Below are 23,819 nucleotides of genomic sequence, written 5' to 3'. Positions count from 1 at the left end.
ACTGACTGGTGAGGTAAGCAAATTTTAAAAGCAAACACAAAGAAGGTTTCATCTCGGGGGGGGGGTGCGCACCCCCTACACCCTCCCCCTAGATCTGCCCCAGAATAATAAAGTGATACAATCCCGGGGAGAATCCCATACGAAAAGCTCGGGGGCGGTCGTCGTCTCGCTTAGTGGTATAAATCACGGATTCTGGTCTCACTTACGGTGTTCGTGACGAAACACCACTATTTTTACGGACCTTTTAGCTGCCAAAGTAGGGTGCACTCGAAGAGAAAACAACTAAAAAACTCTCTTATTTCCGATTTTAGGCTCGATTTCCGCCGGTCTCTCAAGACTAGCCCGGGCTCCTTCCCAGAACAGCGGCTGGTAATCAAGCCCATTCCTAAGTGGTATATTTTAGGGGTCAAATAAAGCTCGACCCATGCCCGGATTGGTCTCCTTTAGGGGTTCAATTCAAATTTTCCGAAGAGCATCCCCGACCTTTTCCTATGGGAGTTCCTCCGGGATACAATACCACTCATCGTTCATGCAAATGACAGGTATAGCCGGGAATCGGGAGCTCGGAGCGCGACTCCTCTAGAGCTTGGAAGAGGTTTGGCCGACACGAAAAGTTTGTGATGAAGACTTTAAATGGGCGGCCGTTGCTACCGAGCGAAGCAAATATACAATGTAAACGGTTCAGAATAAGTAGAAATGGCCTACTTATCCATTATAAGTCGGCACTGGCTCAGTGCCACAGGGTGTATTTGTATTTCTGTATTTTTTATTTCTCCACTTGACTATAGTTGACTTGACGACGACATGAATATTGTTAACAAAACAGGTGCAGTGAAAAAGAATAGGAAAGGGCAATATAAGTAAACTTATTATATGCCCTTTAATTAATACATTTATTTTAGGATAAAAGAAAACTAGTATACGAGAGGAAAAAGTAAACACACAGTTAATACATATATAATGTTGAAATTATTAATACTGAGCAAAATAAAACTGATGAAGTGAGTTTTTAAATAGTTTTCCTCTGTCTATTATGTACAAACAAAGGAATGTCATTTCAATGATAGCATCCAATAAAAGTTAGGCGAACCTTTCTTATATTTTTCTTCCAAGGGATTTTGGAATCAGGTGTTGTAAAGGACGCACTTCGAGTAGCGTAATTATGTTGCTCAAAGACTAGAGACAGGATGAGATCTAACCATGCGACGTGCATCTATGAAGCGCCAGAACTAGAATTATAAAATCAGTTGATGAAAAACATCTCTTTGCAGATGATAGAAAGGTGGGGAGAAATTTGCATACTTTTCTGTGACGTAGTTTTGCGTCATGTTTCTATTTTCGGCTGGTCAGCAAAGATGTCAAGTGTCATAAACGATGGGTGTGCAAGCGAGTCGACCGTATGCCTTGAAAGTTTCGCCCTGAGCAGGACTGCAGGAAAGCCAGGTTCTTTGGTGATTCAGGTAACCAGCCCGTTGCTGTTTATGTGTTGAGGGTGACTTCTATGCAAATCAGGCTTCATTAAGTTCATTAGATTCGCCAGTCCGTTAAATTAGTAGTTCTAGAAGGGGCAATCACTTAACGCAATGAAGTTCCATGAAATATTAATTGATGTCTCGAGTTCAATTCACTGATAATTAGTTGGGTTAAATATTTTCTTAACGGGTCGTATACATAATGGTGTCTAAAGGATCAACAGTTATTCATGGTAACTCATGTGATGTCTACGTGCATTTAGGCAATGACGTCTGTGCTAAGCACTAAGTTTATAATTGCCGATAATATGATTTCCATTTCTATAGGCGTCTCACTTAATAGCCAGCTGATTCAACTGATATGAGATGTATATTTACGACTTGCTGATCTTTGTGGGTTGTTTGGTAAGTTGATTTATACTAGTAATAGTAATTGGACCGAGTGGAGTGCAATTCAGGAATTAATCGGGCGAGTAATTTCAAAATCGGACGAGCGCGAAGCGCACGGCCGATTTGAAATTACGAGCACGATTACTCCTTGAATTGGACGATACGAGGTCCCAATTACTAATTAATCGTATCTATAACACATTTCGGAACTAAAATGTCTTTTGAGAACTTCTTTCCAAGGAAAACGTTTGTAGCGCTTTTCATAAACTTTGAAAACTGTAGGATACAGTGCAGAGGAAGCCATTAAAAGCGTGCGTTGATTGACGTGCGAATCACGTGGGTGTCCAGTTACAAAAAGTTCAAATCAGATACCTGTAACTGGACACCCAGGTGATCGCGCGCCGATTATGCAACACAAGTAGAGACCCTGAGAACCAATCAGGATGAAGAATTTTGTTATAGATACAATTAAAAACAATATTTGTGTTGCATATTTCACGAATTAGTGATTTCATTGTAATCTTTTACGTAAGTCTATATAAAACTTGTGATTGTCTTCCTTTTTATCGCTTTACTGGATGATTGATACTCGGAATTCGGACCAGTGGCAGGCTTTATCGTCAAGACTATTCACTTAGTGTCTATGTACATTACATTGTATGATATTTCATGCAAGCTAAGTTTCTGTAGCTCAATTCAAGAGTACATGAATTAATGACCTTTTAAATGTGTAAACGGTTTTATTAATTGAAATGATCGTGGGGTGTTTTGAATTCTGATTATTCCGTTCCTTGTGTATATATACTGGGTTTTATGGCAGCAAATTAATGTCGTCCATGCATTACCCTGCCAAAAGGGTTTGAATGATTACAGAATTCCGTAGGCATAGAGGGGTGAACAATTTGGACTTCTGAGGGCAATGGGGGTGATTTCCGAAGGCAAGTGGGGACTGGCCACCCATGATCATTTGGGTGCATAGATATTTGCTGGAATTGCCATTTTTGCCAGTGAAAAAGGTGGGTTGGGTCCACTTAAACCTACTAGTTCTGTCACCATCACAAACTTGGGAGGCAAGTTCATACATCAGATAGCGCAATTACCTTACTGCACAGTGTGAATGATACTTGTACCTTTAAATTTAAATTCAATGAGAATGCTTTGATTTTCCTAGTTTAACCTTGAAAGTTAATGTAACGGTGACCTTAATGAACAAGGTACACTGTTGTCATAAGATGGAGTTCAACTGTATTGTACAAGTTATTTTAATGGGCATATATACATGTAATGTTGTCTTTTTGTTTGTCTACTAGGTATTATATGTACAATGCAAAACAATCTGCAAGAAAGACCAGTACACTGTTCTCAATTCAGATGGCAGTTTTAAGAGATGTTTAAATTGCCTAACCTGTCATCCTGGTCGTGGATTGGATCCGCCTTGTGGCAGCCATATTCAAGATCCACCTAACCCTGATTGTGTAGCCTGTCCTGCAGGAAAATTCTCTGACGAACTGGACTCAGCTCCTTGTCATAGCTGTCAGAAGTGTGTAGCGTATGAAATCATAACTGCACCTTGCACCAATAGATCGAACAGGATTTGCAGTGGAACTTGTGAGGCAGGATACTTCTATTCCAAGAAAGATTCTACTCATAGCTGTCAAAAATGTTCTTACTGTTGCTTTGATGGCAAAGATGAGGAGATATCAGAATGTGCAAACCAAGGCTTGAAGGCTTCCAAGCAGTATTGTCGCCCGAGGCCAGACAAGGATTGTAGTCCTGGTTCATCAGTGATCTCACCTACCATTCATACAACTGGAACTGAGGCTTCAAGAAATGGCAGTTCTATTTCTGGAGGTGTGATTGGAGGCGTGATTGGCGGCGTGGGTTTTATATTTGTGGTAGTGATTACATTATGTTTATGGTGGTTACACCGAAAGAAGACAAGGGGAGTGTCAGGTGTGGAAGGGAATACATGTAAGTCCCATGTTGTATGTGTTAATGTGACTTATTGTAGGGAGAACATGAGGAAGAAAGAGATATGTGGAGGAGCAAAACGTACCAAACAAGAAAATTTTTATTTGCTTTTACGATGTAACTGGTTTGTACTAGCTGACATTTTGCTTCCAAATGGCAATGAGCCGAACTTAAATCTGCCAACTTTGCTCGTCCTCTTTACTTTTTTTCCTCATCAGGATTTTGGCACTTCCAAGAGACAAAAATAGAAGAGTTTGCAACTGTTTTACCAGAAAATGTAATAGACCTAGATGCCAGTCTAGATGGGAAAATCTAGACCGCAGTAAATATTGATGTCAGCCAATCACATTCACAAATTCAGTAGTTCCCAGTCCTTGTGAGACACAGCCATATAATAAATGTTAAATATTGCCATCCAATTTGCCAACCAATTTGACTAACTATAGACGAATCAAAACCGACCATGAATGACTGATGACAAACTTTACATGTGTCTTACAGCCAATACCATCATGGCTAAACTGACCAATCACATTTCACAGACCATAATGATAACATCATCGACTGACAAATGCAGTGTTTCAGCCAGAAAATTTTTCTTGAGAGCCAAAGTGGCCCCTGAAGACCTTTTATAGGGGCCAATAAATTGAAAGCTACAGAAGGAAAAATGCGTCAGGGTACCAAGGAAAATAAAGCAGTTTATTTGGATCAGGGATTAAAAAATTAATTTAATAGTTAGTGCTTTTTGAAGTGTTTCTACTCAATAAATTTCTTTTGAATCAGATACTAGTATGATCCGTGTATTACAAGAGAACAGTCCTTAGGCATACATGACATAGTCAATGATCAAGGGTTTGCAATGCATTATAGTGCGATTTCAAACTTGGAAGTTTTCCAATGTGAGAGAATCAATACAGCAGAGCAAAACGATGGATTGACTTCTTTTCTTATGTTGAATGTTTTAGAAGCAACGATCTTTCAATATGATTGTCTAGAAGGACAATGTGTGACAAAATAACCAGATTGATTGTCAACACAGAGAAATGTAGTCACCATTATGGTGACTAAACCAGAATTTTTGCCGAATTTTGGTCACTAAGGATGAAATATTAGTTACATTGGTGACCGTATCGGTCACAATTTCGAGCCCTGGGATGGCTTTTAAAATACTACGCCTGGTTAAGCCTGTAGTCTTGTAAAAGGAAAGGGCCAAATTGGCCCTTTCTTCGTTTTTCTGGGGGCCATCTCTGGTTGCCACGCGGGCTTCCCGCAATGGCGCGCTCTGATGGAAACACTGCAAACGCTATTCACTTTACTCTGAAGATGACTTTCGCTCAGGTTGTCAAAATGCCAGTCACCAACAACAGTTCTCTTCAGAACCTCCCTCACAAAGACGATCACATTAAACAAACTACTGATACTCCTGGGTTCAAACCATTTACTATACTAATTTTTAGACGACAAACAAGGGTCAATACCATAGATAGTTAGTTATAGAGGGTTAAAATAATGTAAGTCATTACAGATCTACATGTAGAACGCTATTTAGTATTTAGTTTGCGGTCAGTATAAAACACAGACTGTGGACTATGGTCTGGAGTGTTTCAGCCAGAAAATCTTACTTGAGGGCCAAAGTAGCCCCTGAAGACCTTTTTTAGGGGCCAAATTTTTAGGAAAGGGGCCAATAAATTACAAGAGAACAATCCTTAGGCATACATGACATAGGCAATGATCAAGGGTTTGCAATGCATTATAGGGTGATTTAAAACTTAGAAGTTTTCTGATGTGAAAGAATCAATACAGCAAAGCAAAAGGATGGATTGACTTCTTTTCTTATGCTGAATGTTTTAGAAGCAAAGATCTTTCAATATGATTTTCTGGAAGGACATAATGTGTGAGAAAATAACTGTTATTGATCATCAACACAGAGAAATGTAGTCGCCATGACAACTAAACCAGAATTTTTGCCAAATTTTGGTTGCCAAGGATGAAATGTTAGTTGCATTGGTGACCATATCTGTCGCAATTTCGAGCACTGGGATGGCTTTTAAAATACATGTACTATGCCTGAGTCAAGCTTGCAGTCTTGTATAAGAAAAGGGCCATCTCTGATTGCAACATGGGATTCCAGCAATGGCGTGCTCTTGGGGAAACACTGGTCTGAGTATAAAACACAGACTGAGGTATAAAACGCAGACTAAGCATTATGGACAGGTATAAAACATGGACTCAGGTATAAAACACGGACTGCAGACTAAATGTGGCCTACTGACTGCAGACTGGGCATAAAACATGGACAAAGGTACAAAATGCTGATTTTCCTGCCAAGTGGCCACAGTGCATGAAGGGAATGGTATTTTCGCACCATAAATGTCACTTGGTAAAACTGCAATCGTGCTATCACCCCAAGATGGCCGGCATTGGAGGTAAGGACTGTGATTGTTGTACATATATTATATTAATTCTTCTTTTCTAGGAGCAATCAGTAATTTTCAACTCCAGGTAGGGAGAAATAAAACAAAATAAAGGCAATTATATCAAACATATGGAGTTGAAAATTGTCGATTAACTGCTTCCCCATGAAGATAATAACAGCCAGTAGGGCACTATACTCTACTATACTATCATAATTTTGCTATCTTGGGAATCGAAACCCTGCTAGAAAAGAAGAATTAATATGTGAAACAATCGCAAAGGAAAATCAGCATTTTGTACCTTTGTCCGTGTTTTATACCCAGTCTGTGGTCATTAGGCTGCGTTTAGTCTACAGTCTGCATTTTATACCTCAGGGTCCTATTTTATACTCAGTCCGTAATGCTTAGTTGGCATTTTATACCTCAGCTCGTGGTAAGGTTCCTCTTAAGCGACAAAGCAGCCAAGACTCACAAAACAGTGGTAAGAATCTGCTAGTTTTTAAGCTACATGTGAATAATAAATTAATTAAAACATTTTCATTGTTAACTTTGGGAGACCCAGCAACCTAAAAATTTATGGTTAGGGTCTTGGAATTGTACTCCAGATTGTGCACTGGTCCAGGTCTGTGCACTGCAGCAAGTGTGTTCTTGTCAACTCCCATGCCTGCATTTTCAATTGAAAATAATATTTCAATTATATGCCTACTCACATCCATGGATCAATCTCTTGTTTACCTTAGCTGAGAAACTTGACCTATTGCAGCCTTAACAGGCACATTTTCAAAAGATAATTTCATGAGAACTTAAACCAATGCAAGGAAAGTAAAGATCCTCAATTCTTAAATTTTCAGTCAAAAGAAATGTACCAGTAACATAATTGTACATCCTGAGACTGCATAGCCTGTAAACAGGCTCTCTAGTCGAGGATGGGGCAAAGAGAAGGTGGGAAAAAAGATAGGAGGGGAGAGAGAGGAGAAAGCCTGTAGCAGACTATTGAAGCCACCGTTCAGCCCCTTTGTAATTAACGTGTCATTAATCTGTCAGCAGCATGTCATAATCTCCATGTGGATGCATTGGAATGTAAATAGACTGTACAAGAAAAGTACAGTTCAAGGGAAAATATGCAGTTCTCCCAAGCTTTTTGTAAATGGAGTGAAATGGAGCAGGTCAAACCCCCATTGTCTGTTTTTGTATATAATTATGTAAAAAGTCTTTCACTTGTCAAACTAAAAGAGCAAGTCCATATGTGTCCCATGGTGGGACAAGGACTGATGATGCTAAAAGAGTAAACATGTTACCAGTGTTTGGCATGTCCGAAAACAAGAAGCTACTTGAGCTACTAGACAACATTGTTGTGGCTCATATGCTAGAAAACCTGGGATTTCATGCAAGAAGATTTCTACAATTGTTAGGCTTGATATGTCCAGCAAATGTACAAATGCCACAAATGGTAGGAGTCGTTGAAGCCTGTCGACTCCATTTTACACTAAACGTTTCCCAAATCCAGTGGGAAGAATTCCGAAAACATCCATTTTCTCTGGCACAGATGGCAAGCAACGTTTTTGTCCTACTTTCAGCTGTGTAAAATGAATGAAATCCCTTAGAATATCGCTCCTCTTTCAAACAGATCATCTGTTTACCGCTCACTGCCAGAAGATGCCTTGCGAGACATGCAAATTTTTACTGGATGGGGTTGGCAAAAGGGATATCATGCATTCAAACCCGTCAACAATCAGTGATTTGACCAATTTTAGGTTGCACTAGATAAACTAGTGCATAGCGAGTGCCTTAATGGAACGGCAGCATACAACCTTTGTCTACAGGCTCCGATGCCACAACCCCCACTCCAATCTCCCCTCGGCCACTTCACTCTCAGCCAGTTCCTTTATGGCCTCTCCAGCTGGAGCCTGTTCATAGGCTAAAGGAACTTCAGGGATCTGGGAATGTTCAAGACATCTTCACAAATCTTTGGAATGTGATCTTTGGATTGCTTCAGGGTCTTTAATGTGAATCCTGGCACTCCCAGGTAAAAATTGAAGTCTGTGGGTCTGAAAAGTTGTCTGACAGGTGCACTGTATATTTCATGTACCTGCACTAGTACTGGGCAGGACACTTTTTCTCTGCATGCTTCATATAGGTGCTTCTCAATTCATGGTAAGGGTCATCACCTGAGCTTGGTTTCTAGACATAAGATGATACCAGTACTGATGATACAGTACTTTCTGCATGCACATGATTGTATAATTATACCAATGACAACTTATTACTATTAATAATTATAACTCATGTGGACACATTATGCTAGATGTCACACACCTGCAGTTTGAAAATGTCGTTCAGGTGCAAACAGGACAATTTCACACGCATGACTCACAATTCTGGACTACATTATTTTACTTGTTGCATAATCATTAAATAAATGTGAAAATTGGATTCAATTTCCCCCCAAAATAGTCCTGACCGGTGAACACTACTAAATGTCACGTTTTAGTCCTAAAGCTAGACTGAAGAATATGGTACCATGATTGATTTGGCACTTCAATTCACACCACTTATTAATACTTTTGGCAACCCTTAAAAATCAGTGAAACATCTTCAGGAATCTTCACCAATGTTCACTGAAGTCACTGGAAGTTTTTCAGTATTATATGTTCAGAGGTCGTTGGATTTTTTGTTACAGAAATTTAGGTAAAATGAAAATCACATCATTATGCAGTTGACTAGTAGGAAAAGTTGTCAGGTATATACAAAAGTCATGTATTCTGCAACTGCATTGTAGAGTTGTGTAGAAATCTCAAACCCTTGTTCAAGGACATTAATATTATATGAACATGGTGACTTCTTTATCTAACCACTAATAAAGCCAATTAATTCATCAGGTGATGGAAAGACTGGATTCAAGAAGCGCAGAACCTCATTAATATCAATAAAAGCGGAGGAGCTGGCCATGGCGATGCGTAAATTGTCTGACAGAAGCAATCGTCTTATAGAAGAGGTGTGGTAGAAATTAACTCTCAGTTTTCTCAATTACTAATTAAATTAACATATACATGCATTAAAATATTGTGTATAGCTTACAATTTAGTTGAAATGGAGTTTTCATCAATTTACATGTAGTAATAATTAACAATTAGATCCGTAGCCCACAAGGGCTATTGACCCGTGGCCCTTGAGGGCGAAGGGTCTAATTGTTTGAGTATCACCCAACTAGTCGGACAGAAAAGGCAATAATAAAGTTAGCAAATGCAAGTTGAAGAAATATTTGTTTGGGAATAAAACGAAAGAAAGTGTCACGCTCAATTGCGCCAATTTCGCTACTCGAGGACTATGACTAATAGTCCTCTACTAGCGTAGCCAATTAAAATGCAGGATTTGCATTAGTCCACTAGTTGAGTGATACTAACATTGATTAGTATCAACGAACTAGTGCAAATGCTGCATTTTAATTGGCTAGGCTACTAGCTAGTTTAGAGGACTATTAGTGATAGTCCTCGAGCAGCGAAATTGGTGCAATTGAGCGTGATGCTTTCTTTCATTTTAATCCCAAATAAATATTTCTTCAACTTGCATTTGCTAACTTTATTATTGCCTTTTCTGTCTGACTAGTTGGGTGATACTAAAACTTCGCCTCATGGGCTATTGATCCGTATAACCCTTGCGGGCTCAATCAGGGTTTAATTGTTAAATATTTAATCAGTATTCATGAGGCGTGGTTTGCACTTAATCTATTTTAGCAAGCTAGTAAATCTTTAAAACTTTACTATGAATTGTATTAGCTAAAAGATGATTTCTGCAGAACGTTCGAGCAATAAATGGCAAAAACTAAGTTACCAAAAAAATAACCTCATGGCACAGTAATATTTTGAATACGGTTAAGAAGAAGAACTCATTGAGACTTTAATTTAGCTCTCAAGCTGACCCCGTGAGGGAAAATTGAAGTTGAAGTTATCCATAAATCAATTAAAACAGAAATTTCACGTCAGTTAAAAACACTAACACACCCCTCAAGCACTCTTACGAGGTTTCACATTTAAACTTTCTTGAGAATGCTTGAGAATTCAATCGCGAGGTCACTTAACAAAATGAACTAAAGTGAGTTGTTTTGAATACATAAAGTTTTCAAAAGTTACCGCGCTTTGGGTAGATTTTTAGAAAATAATTTTTGCACTTATTGCTCAGACTTTGAGCGGAATCCGTCGTAAGCTTCTCTGTACATAAACTTAGATCGACAGAGTTGTCGAAGATTGTGTACATCAGAAAGTTATGATCTGGCGACCAAAATTTTGGAATTAGTTGCCAGCCGGCTCTGTCATGAAAAAGTTAATTTGAAGCCCTGGACTGCAGCCACAATTTCTTTGATTTTTACTGACATTTTACTCACAGGGTCCGAAATTGCAACCAGCTTGTCACCAATGCAACTGAAAATTGAGTGTTGGTGACCAGAATTTTGAGGCTAGTCGCTATTATTAGGCGACTAACTTTCAGTGTCTTGAACCGCATTTTGGTTTTGTTTTAAATCGAAGAACTTTGTGTTTGGTTTCAAGCAAGAAACTTAGCCCTAGCCTTGTCTCTTCAAAGTTTTTGGCTTCCATGTAAAATACTTTAGATCAAAAATGATGGTAAGAATACTGTTAAGTGACACCCAACAGTTATAATCCACACACTGTAATTGACATTTAGTGACACTATGTTTTCAGCGGTTTCAACTGCCAGCCATACCATGGGTGTGTGGCAGAAACACGTAAGAAGAAAATGATGTTATGTTCAGTCTCCAAACTAAGAGAGCTATCTGTTTGATGAAAACTCCATTTCAACTAAATTGTAAGCTATACACAATATTTTAATGCTTTTATACGTGGAATCTGACTCTTGCGATCGTTCAGGAGTAGGAATTTTTTCACGCGAAGAAACGTCTTGAGTTTCGCTGTGAAGGGAAAATTTTATAAACTTCTAGAGTTGATAAAACATACGTTCTCTTCTCGTTCTCGTTTCTTATCCTCTTCTTCTGCGAAAAACATTGAAAATTTGCCGGAAATGAACTTAAAATGTATGCTTCACTCGCTGAAATTTTCTTTTCGAGATACGAAGGAAAATATACTTTGGGGCGTTCTGAAGGCTTGTTTTACTTCAACAATAGAGCTCGTATCATTTACAAAGGGGTCTCAATTGTTGCCTCCTGTGGGAAATATCCTTTGCAATATCCTCTCAATTCCACCGCTTGTGCACCCAAGTTAGTAAGAAAATAATTTTCGTTTTCATTTTGTTTTTTTCGATTTTCAAAACGCCTTAGCTTAGAGATGTCGCAGACAATGAAAGAGCACACTCATAAACAACATAAAGGAAACCCATGAGATACCGATTGAGTTAAAATGTTATCGTTACCGCCTCAAACGAAGAAGGCACCAAGGAAGTAATGCTTAGAGAGTGTCAAACGTTTTCCGCGTCCAGTGAAAGCAACTTCTTCAACTTCTTCCCGCTGCAGGATCCTTTATCGCTAGCCAGCTAACGCATCAGCCGAATTTTGAAACCTTTTTCTCCCCAGCATTTTCCTCTGTTGTGCTTTTGTCGCACTTGCAAAGGGACACGAATGTTGGCGCTTCTTCAACGACATTTTTATAGTTAAATCAACAATCTACAAACGGAGAACACTCAGAACAGCTCATTGACTACCAAACACAGGCGTTTGATAATCATTAATTAAAACATATGCCGCAATCTGTGACGCGGCTTTTTAATGCAAGTTAACTTCTCGTGACAACCCACTGACATTTATCAATTAGAGGTAATTAATGGAAAGAAACGTTTTCCGTTGATAACTTTGCTTAGAATCAATGTTTTTCTTTGGAATCTTTTTTAAATGAAAGATCGCAATAAGATCTACCTGAAAAAGCGAAAAACACTTTTTGTTTTGAAAATGGTCAATTTTGGAGTATACTGATACCTTAATGACCTTGAATTTCAATGTAGCTGTGGATCTGCAGACTACTTTGACAACGATATGACAAATTCATTGTCAATAATAGGTCAGACGCATGAAAAAGGTCAATTTGTTTTTTTGCAACAACAAATAATTTGTTTGCTCTTGCTTGTCACATCAACATCGCGTAAATGATAAATTTATGTGTCTGTCTGCTTTTAATATTGTCAGTGAAAATTTAGCCAATGAGCACACAAGAATTTCTGCAGTTATTGTAAACTCATGCATTAATTGTTGAGCTACATTGCAATTAAGGATTGCAACTTGCAAGTTTTTTGTCTGAATTATTTATGTCGAGAAGCACTTGGCAGCACCTGGCACTGTGCTTCTCTACACACTTTTCTTGTGTTCATGAAAATTCCAGCACAACATTTTAATAACAAACATGTACACAGATATATAGCAACTATTCCCTCTCTCTATTTTCTCTTTCAGGAGACAGATGAGTCACAAGGTAAGGAATTACTTTTCGTTACTTATAGATACTGAGAGGTAAAATCATGAGTTAATGCCTCATGGTTAGTGCACTCGACTCCGGATTGAGCAGTCTAGGTTCGAGCCCTGGCCAAGGACATTGTGTTGTGTTCTTGGACAAGACTCTTTACTCTCATAGTACCTCTCTCCATGCATACCAGCAAGTTTAATGCAGGGGAGTAACCCTGCAATGGTCCAGCATCCCATCCATGGGGAAGTAGGAATACTCCTAGTCGCTTCATGCAACAGAAACTAGAGATAAAGTCTGGCCTGATGGGCCACTTGGCTCATAACATTTTGCAGACTTCACCTTTTCACCTTTACTGATAGTTTCTGTGCGTCTCTTTCTCTACCACCAACCCAAAGTGGGCAATGAAATGGGCAAATAGGTTTGTAGGTTAGGATATTAAAGCTGTCATTTTACTTCTTTGACATTTAGATCAGTAAAATTAGAGGATGGTACATTTAAGAGGTTGGCATGAGCTAAAATTGTCAGAAATTTGTGGTGGTATTCAGGGCTGTCAGTCTAAGAAAAATAACAAGGAGCCTAAAGGCTCCCAACCATGACCCTTCCTTCCTGACCCTTCCTTCCTTCCTTCCTGACCATGGCCCTTCCCCTCCTATGGGTCCGGACATGCTCCCATGGCAAATTTTAAAAATTTTACAGCTGTAGAGTTCTGTTTTTCTGCCTTTTGAAGCATAACATTAACCCAACATCCTTCAGTTGCCAAAAAGTGATCATTCTTTAGATGTGAATCATAATTCGATGTCATTAATCAATTAATAAATAATTATGTTCTACCAACAATTCATAATTTTATTTGGCATTTCAGATTTGCCTTGCCTTTCTCAATTCAAATAGCAACAACAGTGATTACATACATAAACTCAGCAGCTATCTTAAGAAGGATTATTGGACAATAAGGTTGTCACAAAACTGACTCTGACTAAAAAAGTATTGAATACTAGTCAGTGTCACTCAGTTCACTGTCAGCATCTGAGCCGTAATCAGAGTCATCTTCATCTGGAAAAATACGGTTTGCTCATAGTATATCTAAAACTCGACTTTTCAAACAATAAATTAGCAATTGACCGCACAAGCAGCAGCATGTCTGTGTCTGTGAATAATATTCAAGCTTATATTTACATTTTCACTGGTTTGTTGTTTACATAAAGCTGAAACTTGAAACTCATGCAACGGGGAAGAAATTGGTCATGTGCTAGGCAACCAGTTAAAAAGTTGAACCGATTGTTCAATCCTTTCTTCGAATTATGTGTAAAATTGAAGAGGTTTATTTATATAAAATAATTTGAAATGATTCGGACCTTTGCTATAAATTCGCCTTGAACAAGAGAGTTCGATTTTTGCATGTGTTAAACATTGTTGTTTACAAATCACCTGTACTACGATAATAAGCTTATAATTAATCGGGTCTTTGAAAATATTTCACTCTTCACTGAACATGAATAACAATCGTTCGTTGCCTTCTTTTTTTGAACAAAAAATCTAGAACATTTTGTCTATACAAAATATTTTGAAATGTTTCGACTCTATACATGAAATCGCCTTGAACAAGAGAGTTCGATATCTACATGTGTTAAACATTGCTTAATCATATTTAAAAATCTTGACACAGCTATGATAATAAACTTAACTGGGTCTTGAAAAGATTTCACTCTTCACTGAGCATGAAGTTAGCCATTCAACATTCCAAAAAGAAATGGTTAAATCACTACTTACCTCTTGACTTTTTCTCAGGCAGAGGTCGAACAGGAAAATATTGCGCGATGGTTCTTTTGTCGGTAGCCATCGCAATTCTGGGAGATTTCAAGATGGGTTTTCATGTAGACCGTCAATCAGTTTTCCTTTTGCAATGAATCATGGGGCGATACATGAGCAGTGTCAAGGAAGGAATAAGACAAGGAGATTTTCTTTTTTTTAAAAGAATTTCAGTTTTATTTTTGGGAAGGCACATGCAGAAATCAAAGAAAAGCAACTTGCATTCAAGTTTTATTCACAAAAACCGCATTAAAAGCCCAGAGTTGAACAGCCGGGCAAAGTTGTGCTCACAGGCAGTCAATTTGCCCGGTGCCCGGCCCTTAATGAATCCAATGGAGTGTGAACAGGGTACTTCTGCTTTAAGGTACCTGAAGCATTTTGAGTACTCTGAGTACAAGCACACTGCATATTTTCCTCTTCCATGTACATGTATGTTATATTTTATGATGCACAGTTGAATCACTTCTTGTCTGTGAAATTTTATTTTCAGGTACTGCTGAAAGACAGAATATCGATGGTACCAACAGTGGTGCTAATCTGAATCAGAACACTACTGCTGTGAATGAGCAGGCAAACCAGAATGCTACACATGGCTCTTTGCCTAAACGAAATAGTGTAAATGTACCTGTTGCTGCTTCTGTCAATTTGAATACTCCTCAGGATAATACTAGTGGTAGAATACCTGGAGATGATCCAGCAGCACTTCATGGTGTCCCTGATGCTGCTACATGTAAAGCAACTGTTAATGATGAAGCTGCAGCCAGTGATCATAAGGATACCACCAGCAGTGGTCCAATGCGCAGACTCAGTCGGCAATTCAGCAGAGATTCACAAAAGAGTGGTAATACAAGCCAATCAGTCTTTTATTTTTTCAATATATATAACTTACAGTACATTTTAATTTTAATGTGCAGTGTTATTGTGTATTGCACATGCCATTTACATTACTCACACCTACATGTACATGTAAATTGTACAATGTATGTTAATTATACTTGTAATGAATTTAAAATAAGTGTTGGTGTAGATGACATGTACTTGGTGGCTGTACTGCTCTCTCACGATTAATAATAATGCATTAATAGTAATAATGATAATAATAATAATAATAATAATAACAACAACAACAATAATAATAGTAGTAGTAATAGTAATAGGGAGAACAGTACACTAAGACGATCTCCTGGATCAGAGCAAAAACATCGTTTGCACTCTTGAGATCTGCCCTCATCTGTTTGAGTGGTTCTAGGACAACCAAGGGAGTCCCCAGTGATGTCAAGAATGCGGACTTTGGCGTTGAAACTGAAGAGGAAACCATCTATTAGTTCCTTTCTTTTTTGGACAAAACTCTTTTTGTTAATACTGTTTTTTTTTTTAATTGGAGCATGTAAATTTTTTTCCCAGCTTTTAGGTTGTATTTACTCAAATATTAATTTCCACAGCGTAGACCTGTGGAATTGTTTAATATGTTTAATTAGTTTACTGGATGAACAGTAGAATTTTGGCAGAGTGACTCTCAGCTCTCAGGAGTTTAGTATTTCCTAGCACATTGTTTTGTGAATCTTTCGTATTGATGTATTTTATAATTTTTTTAGGGTTAAATTTAATAAAATATGAATTTAATAATAATTAAATCGTAATAATAATAATAATAACAATAATAATAATAGTAAAGATGATAATGATAATAATAGTAAAGGTTGTTATTCATCGTTTCAAACAGATCTTAAAACTTTGATGCTTAAGAAATGGAGAAATAGAGGGAAATGGTAAAATATTTGAATTCCTTCACATTAGGAGATCTAACAATGAACAATCAATACGATACAAACACTTATAAATGAAAGTAATTAGAGCTATTAGCAACTTCTAAAAATGTTTACAGGAGAAAGTGCAGATGGTGAATCTGGCAAACGGAAACGAAGCTCCTCGATTTCAAGTTTCAGTACTGAAATGCTAAAAGGAAGACGATCATCAAAAAAGGATGAGCTCCTTGTAACCAATGAAGAACAGGTGCATTATTTACACTGTACATTTTATTCATTACTTATTATTAATTGCTAACTAATATACCCATATACCCAACACTCCATGCAGAGGTCTACCTAGCTGTTACATGTAAGCTCTTTTATCAATCAACTTAAATTGTTAAAGGTAAATGAGCTTGTTGTTGATGTTTCAAACAATAGCCCTTAATAATAATTCATACTTCACTGGTACTGGCAATTTTCCAGTTTAAGTTCATTATGATTGTATTAAGCGCTCATTATGGTGCCACAGGCACAGGAATAGTCCATTCAACCCGGCCGAGAATGTGCAATTTCTTCATATCCATTTCATCAAGGTCCATAGGAAGCCTTCTCATCAACGAATTGATGTCAGTTTTTCATGTGTCTTTCCTGTTAAGGTACATGTACGTGTATCAGTATACCTCAAATGACCATCATTTGTCAGCGTTGCTTTAGGGTCAGACTTTTGACGCAAACCCCAGTGAAGTATATATTTTCTGAAAGCTTAAGAATTGTAGATTACGAAAGTACATTCATCAAGATAAAAAAATTATGGTTTTCCGAATATGGCGCCTTATTTATCAAAGTACAATAGGTTCACTAATCAAGTTCGTTTCTGGTCGGATTTGAGCGGGAGGATGTGATCAACATCGCTATGTCTTCTTGACACCTTTCTTTAAAAAACGGTGTCGGGAAATTTTGATTACTTGTCTGGTTTGTTTTTGACATGCAGTTAAACTTTTAGAGTTAATGAAACATACATTCTCTTCTCATTCTCTTTTCTCGCACTCTTCTTCTGCAAAAACATTGAAAATTTGCCGGAAACGAACTTAAAATGTATGCTTCACTCGCTGAAATGTTCTTTTTGAGATACGAAGGAAAATATACTTTGGGGCGTTCTGAAGGCTTGTTTTACTTTAACAATAGAGCTTGTATCATTTACAAAGGAGTCTCAATTGTTGCCTCCTGTGGGAAATATCCTTTGCGATATCTTCTGAATTCCACCGCTCGTGCACCCAAGTTAGTAAGAAAATAATTTTCGTTTCCATTTTGTTTCTTTTTTTTGAATTTCAAAATGCCTTAGCTTAGAGGTATTGCAGACAACGAAAGAGCACACTCATAAACAACATAAAGGAAACCCATGAGATACCGATTGAGTTAAAATGTTACCGTTACCGCCTCGAATGAAGAAGACACCAAGGAAGTAATGCTGAGAGAGTGTCAAACATTTTCCTCGTCCAGTGCAAGCAACTTCTTCCTGAGACAGGAAACTTTATTGCTAGCCAGCTAACACGTCAGCCCAATTTTGAAACCTCTTTCTCCGCAGCTTTTTCCTCAGTTGTGCTTTTGTCACACTTGCAAAGGGTCACGAACATTGGCGCTTCTTCGACGACATTTTTATACTTAGATCAACAATCTACAAACAGGGAAAACTCAGAACAGATCACTGACTACCAAACACAGGCATTAAATAATCATTAATTAAGACGTATGCCGCAATCTGTGATGTGGCTTTTTAATGCAAGTTAACTTCTCGTGACAACACATAGACGTTTATCAATTAGAGGTAATTAATGAAAAGAAACGTTTTTCGTTGATAACTTTTCTTAGAATCAATGTTTTTCTGTGGAATCTTTTTTAAATGAAAGATCGCAATGAGATCTACCTGAAAAAGTGAAAAACATTTTTTCTGAAAATGGTCAATTTTGGGGTATACTGATACCTTAATGATCATGAATTTCAAAGTAGCTGTGGATCTGCAGACTACTTTGACAATGATATGACAAATTCATCGTCGATAATAGGTCAGTTAGACTAATGAAAAACAGAGGTCAATTTGTTTTTTACAACAACAAATAGTTTGTTTGCTCTTGCTTGTCGCATCAACATCAAATTCATGTGCCTGTCCACTTTTAACATTGACAATGAAAATTTAGCCAATGAGCACACAAGAATTTCTGCAGTTATTGTAAACTCATGCATTGTTGAGTTACATTGTAATTAAGGATTACAACTTGCAAGTTTTTTGTCTGAATTATTTATGTCTAGAAGCACTCGGCAGCACCTTGCATAGTGCTTCTCTATACACTTTTCTTGTGTTCATTAAAATTCCAGCACAACATTTTAATAACAAACATGTAAACAGATATATAGCAACTATTCCCTTTCTCTATTTTCTCTTTCAGGATATTGATGAGTCACAAGGTAAGGAATTACTTTTCGTTGCTTATAGATACTGGGAGGTAAAGTCATGAGTTAATGCCTCATGATTAGTGCACTCGACTCTGGATTGAGCAGTTTAGGTTCGAGCCCTGGCCAAGGACATTGTGTTGTGCTCTTGGACAAGACTCTTTACTCTCATAGTGCCTCTCTCCATGCGTACTAGCAAGTTTAATGCAGGGGAGTAACCCTGCAATGGTCCAGCATCCCATCCATGGGGAGGTAGGAATACTCCTAGTTGCTTCATGCAACAGAAACTAGAGATAAGGTCTGGCCTGATGGGCCACTTGGCTCATAACATTATGCAGACTTCACCTTTTCACCTTTACTGATAGTTGCTGTGCATCTCTTTCTTTACCACCAACCCAAAGTGGGCAATGAAATGGGCAAATAGGTTTGTAGGCTAGGATATTAAAGCTGTCATTTTACTTCTTTGACATTTAGCTCAGTAAACTTAGAGGATGGTACATTTAAGAGGTTGGCATGAGCTAAAATTGTCAGAAATTTGTGGTGGTATTCAAGGCTGTCAGTCTAAGAAAAATAACAAGGAGCCTAAAGGCTCTTAACCATGAAATCCTATGTGCCTAGCACAGTAGCGTATATATAAGAAAGTGAGTTTTTCCTGTCACCCAAAAGCAAAAGCTAGTCGCCTGTGGCACGCAGACACCTCTAGAGCACAGGCTGTGGCTATTGCAAGCTGAGTAATCTGACTTGAATGATCCAGGTTTTTTTCCAGATGATTTAGTATAAATCTACTAGCGTTCTACCACAAATGTTGTTCTCTTATTGGCTACCCCAATCACTAGCTATTCTGTTGTAGTTAGTGATGAAAATAACATTGTGTACTTGATGACAAATGATGGACACTAATTTGCATTTTTGAAGTCTCTGTGAAGAGGAATAAGATGAAGTTTTGAACAACTAGTAGATCTAAACTAAAACAATTAGATTATGAGCTTGACTGCTCTATCTCTCTGTGCATGAAAGTTGATGAAGGCTGTGCTCTGGTCAACTATCAGGCAATAGAAATCTTAAGTTCGTGATCTTATTGTTGAATCTGTTGTAGGGGCAATGGAAATAACAGAGGAACCATTATCCCAGAAAATAAAAGAAGGCTCAAAAGCGGAGTTGGTGTTTAAGTGCAAAGCTCAAGGAAACCGCAAACTGACCTATCAGTGGTATAAAGATGGTGCAGTGTTACAGGGAAAAGAAGAGGGCACACTTGTCCTTAAATCTGTTACATTACCTGACTTTGGCTGCTATAAGTGTGCTGTTAGTTGTAAAGATAGTTCCAGCTTTAGAGTAGAATCATCGCCTGCAGAACTGGATGTTAAACCTCGTGATGGAACAAGTAAGTATGTCACTCAGTCTGGATAAAAGTTAATCCTTTTTAGAAGCTAGTAGTTTAACAGGCTGGTGATGTGCAGTTCCCAAAGTAATCTGACACGATACGATCCCCAGTTCTAAATTGATTTCCGACTCGAATCTGAAATCACTTTAACTGATTGTTTTTTAACTTGTCATCCCATAGTGCAGAGTGCACTGTTGGAATGATTTAGGGGACCGCCATCCACTAAAGTACTTACGAGCTGCGATAAGGCTCTAAGGTGTTGACTTTAATGTTTGTTTAAGTACAGTCAAACCAACTGAAGCTCACTCCTCAAGATTACATTAATGAATTGATTATTTGAATATGAACCTGCTAGATGCTTTAAGAATGAAATAATGAATCAAGCATTTGAATATTGAACCCGTTAGCTGTATTTCTTGGAACAACTAGCTGATTCAGTATTTAATCAATTCATTATTGCATCCTTGAAACAACTAGTGGGTTCAATACTCAAATAATGAATTCATAAATGTAATCTTAAGGAGTATGCTTCACTAATTGATATCTTCACAAAGCTATATATTTGTGTCAGAAAACCCCTTGCTCTCCTCCAATATTTGCTCTAAACGCGTGTGCAGATTAATAAGCATTAGTATCAGATGGAAGATACATTTCATACAAGATCACACACTAACATTGAGTGCTTGTTCTTGTGGTAGAACCCTAACATGTCATACGCATGCGTTCTAGCATCGTTAGCATGATACAAGAATGTTACTGTGACTACATATCTTTTGGAATTACTCCTAGCCATTGGTTCAAGAAATATCATTTGCAGTTTCCAAACTAAACATGTAGTAGTGCCCTATTTTTCCTTCATATTTTGGACGTAAATTTGACAAGGTAACGACTGTGAAATTCCCTCAAGTTTGCATGAAGTAATCTTGTCTCTAATTCATTTTTCAGCGTACAAATGTCTGAAAGATATTGACCTCAATACTCAAGACCGGATTGAAGACCTTCTCACCCAGAAAAGTTACGGTTCCGGAGGGTGGAGGCAGATCGCCTCCAAGTATGAAATGGATCATGTCAAAATTAAAAACCTAGAGAACGATCCAGAGGCCGGCAAAAACACACTGGAATACCTTCGGTCAAGCAACCCAGATCTGACGGTCTACGATTTTTGTAAGGCACTTAAAGAACATAGCGTAAAGCGCCTCGATATTGTTAGGGAATTAATGGGACATCTTTCAGTTCCCAGTTCATCAAATGTATATGTGTAGTTCTGAAAAGCTGTTGTCAATTTTGGCGTAGGGCGGTAATCGCTCGAAGGCTAAATATGGTGCTTTCCCTTCCAACTAGAGCAGCTCTGTCTAGTGACCCTTTGTTAAAATTGGACAGCTTTCTTCAGAGCTTGCAGGCCTGTCCTGGTAAAGCCTCCCAAGCAATTTAGTGTTGTTATCATTATCATTAATTATCAGTTCATAAACTCAGCGTAACAATTATTTTACGCGTAGTAAGTCGTTTTGACATAGTGACTGTGCCATCGTACCTGTCGTGTTTGACATATCGACGTCAGCCCGGTGGGTTTGTCATATGGTCAGCATTTATTGTTGTACAAATTGATTTTTCACCAAAATAGCTATATTTGTAGATCACGATAAAAAGTGACATAGCAGTTTTTTGCTAGAGATTTTAGGATGTTTTTACAATTTGTTATTACTTGTCGATCTCGGCGAGTAGTGTAATTCCATGGACTAACAGTGGACCAAGATTTCCATTTTAGTCTTACGTGTGATGCCGTTTTTGTAGAGAGAGATCCCTTTAAGGGTATATCAAGAGGTCCTACTTATTGTGACCAAGATCGTTTCACCGTTGGACCCGAAACATAAAGATAAGGGTCTGTTAGAACAGCTAAGACTTGACTTATTAACGACAAATGTGTTATTGATGAGTTAAACACTTAAAAGAGGGACCATGTCTTGCAATTTTAGAACATTTTGCTACCCAGAAACTTACGTACCTTCTGTTTCAAGGAGACAATCAATTTTAACTAGATGTTTGTAATTATAAACGTCTGTTTTAACTGGTGAAAGTAAAATTAATAGCTTAAGATTGTAGAATATTTAGACAGGTTTTAAGACTACATAACTTAATTTCTTTTCTTTAGTAGTGCTAAACAGAAAATGCGTTTTGAAGATCTTCGTTTTAGTAATATTTACTGGGAAGCCAAAATTTAGTCTTATTACCCAAGCTAACGTGCATATGCTGTACAGTAGCCAGTTGGTGTTTAGGGCTTGAAACACGAGCGAAAAAATGTAACAGGTCTTTCAACCCACGTATTACCAAAAGTTGTCAAAGTCATATTCACCTAAAACTTATTGGTCAGGTTAAACAACGTAGGCATTGATCACCGATATCACTGAACTTGCCATGTAGTTAAAATCTCGGGAATGGCAGAGTAAGAAAAAAATTACAGATTGATGCCTATAGAAACGAAGGAATTTGAAAGTTGGTATGCCAAAATCTTCGTCTCAAGGGTTGAGAGGACTGTCCACACTTTATCTTTGTTGTACATAATATGAGCTTTTTTTATAGAATGGGGCAGGAGAAATCTCGAACGTTTTTAGCTGAACATAGTTGTGCGCGAATGTGACAAACATTCAAGAATATTCTGAATGCCCACCAATTATTTGTAGCTGGTCTACCCGAAGCCTAAGGTGGCAGGGCAAAGCTCTGTTCATGAGGATAATTGTAGATTTTATCATAGATTTATTCACCTGTACTAAGAGTATAGTTTAAGGAATAGTGTAGAACGTACAGAATTATTTTTGTATGTAGACAGTAGCTGGTTTACAGTATTAGGTATTTTACACTTTAGAAATGTTTTGAAATTTGTATTTGTTATTGTATGTATACTTAATATGTATTTTTACTACTGTGTCTATTTTTGTAGTTATTAGAATTAAATTTGCAATGAATTCCAATGCATTTCAGGCATAAAGTATTTCCCTCCAAAAGAAGCCGGCACAATAATCATGCTGGTATAATACAGTCGAACCTGTCCACCTAGGGTGTGGCCTCACTGTTACTGCGCTTGTCTCCGGATCCGGCGGTCCGGTTTTTAAGCCCTGGCCAGGGACGTTATGTTGTGTTCTTGAGCAAGACACTTCACTCTTGAGCACAGTGCGTCTCTCCACCCAGGTGTACAAATGGGTACCGGCGAACATAATGCCGGAGGTAACCCTGCGATGGACTAGCATCCCATCCGGGGAGGGGGGGGGGGGGGGGAGTAGAAATACTCCTAGTCGCTTCATGCCACGGAAACCGGGATAAGCTCCAGCCTGATGGGCCACTTGGCTCGTATACAGACTTCACCCTTATCTCTCCACATAGGGGACAGGTTAGTACAACAGCTCACTTTAAGTGTACCTCAATGTCATTTTTGATGTAACTTCCCTATCTTGCGAATGCCCATAAAAACAGAGAAAGATTCAGCGTGGAGAGTGCAATTTCTACAATAATATCCCATTGATTTACATACATGTTTTGAATTAATTAAAAAGATATAACAAACTCCTTTTTTACTACAACAACCTTGCACTCTTGTCAATTGACTTACAGCAGCAATTTCCTACACACTCCCCTTCTCTAAACTTTACATGCGCTGTTAGAACGCGTTTTTTGCACTTGTTGCGGAACATTTTCCACCCTGCAAAGCCACGAGAGAAACAGTTGCTTGCCAGTAAAAGCGGAAACGGTAACCTTTGAGAAGTTTGAGC

At 38.1% G+C, this 23,819-nt stretch overlaps 1 protein-coding gene across 3 annotated transcripts; it reads left to right on the top strand.

The window, feature by feature from the left end:
- The first annotated feature begins 1,346 nt into the window (after nt 1-1,346).
- Nucleotides 1,347-23,028, top strand: LOC110043488 (uncharacterized). Of its 3 annotated transcripts, XM_089273149.1 has the most exons (11): nt 1,347-1,460; nt 1,800-1,877; nt 3,173-3,833; nt 9,127-9,242; nt 12,660-12,678; nt 14,969-15,319; nt 16,364-16,403; nt 16,446-16,491; nt 18,674-18,692; nt 19,774-20,058; nt 21,004-23,028. In XM_089273149.1, the coding sequence occupies exons 2-11, from the start codon at nt 1,839-1,841 to the stop codon at nt 21,318-21,320; spliced, it is 1,893 nt and encodes a 630-aa protein (XP_089129275.1). In that variant the 5' UTR covers nt 1,347-1,460; nt 1,800-1,838; the 3' UTR covers nt 21,321-23,028. The 3 variants fall into 3 exon arrangements, with proteins under 3 accessions (XP_089129275.1, XP_089129274.1, XP_089129273.1); XM_089273148.1 differs by having other exon boundaries at nt 3,173-3,815; nt 16,364-16,491; XM_089273147.1 differs by having other exon boundaries at nt 16,364-16,491.
- Nucleotides 23,029-23,819: the final 791 nt, after the last annotated feature.

This window comes from Orbicella faveolata, unplaced genomic scaffold, assembly GCF_042242905.1.
Source record: "Orbicella faveolata isolate gen_17 unplaced genomic scaffold, um_ofav_v1 contig_35, whole genome shotgun sequence".
NCBI classification, from domain to species: domain Eukaryota; kingdom Metazoa; phylum Cnidaria; class Anthozoa; order Scleractinia; family Merulinidae; genus Orbicella; species Orbicella faveolata.
Note: the sequence above shows the minus strand (reverse complement) of the source record. Positions and strands in the feature narration are given on the sequence as shown.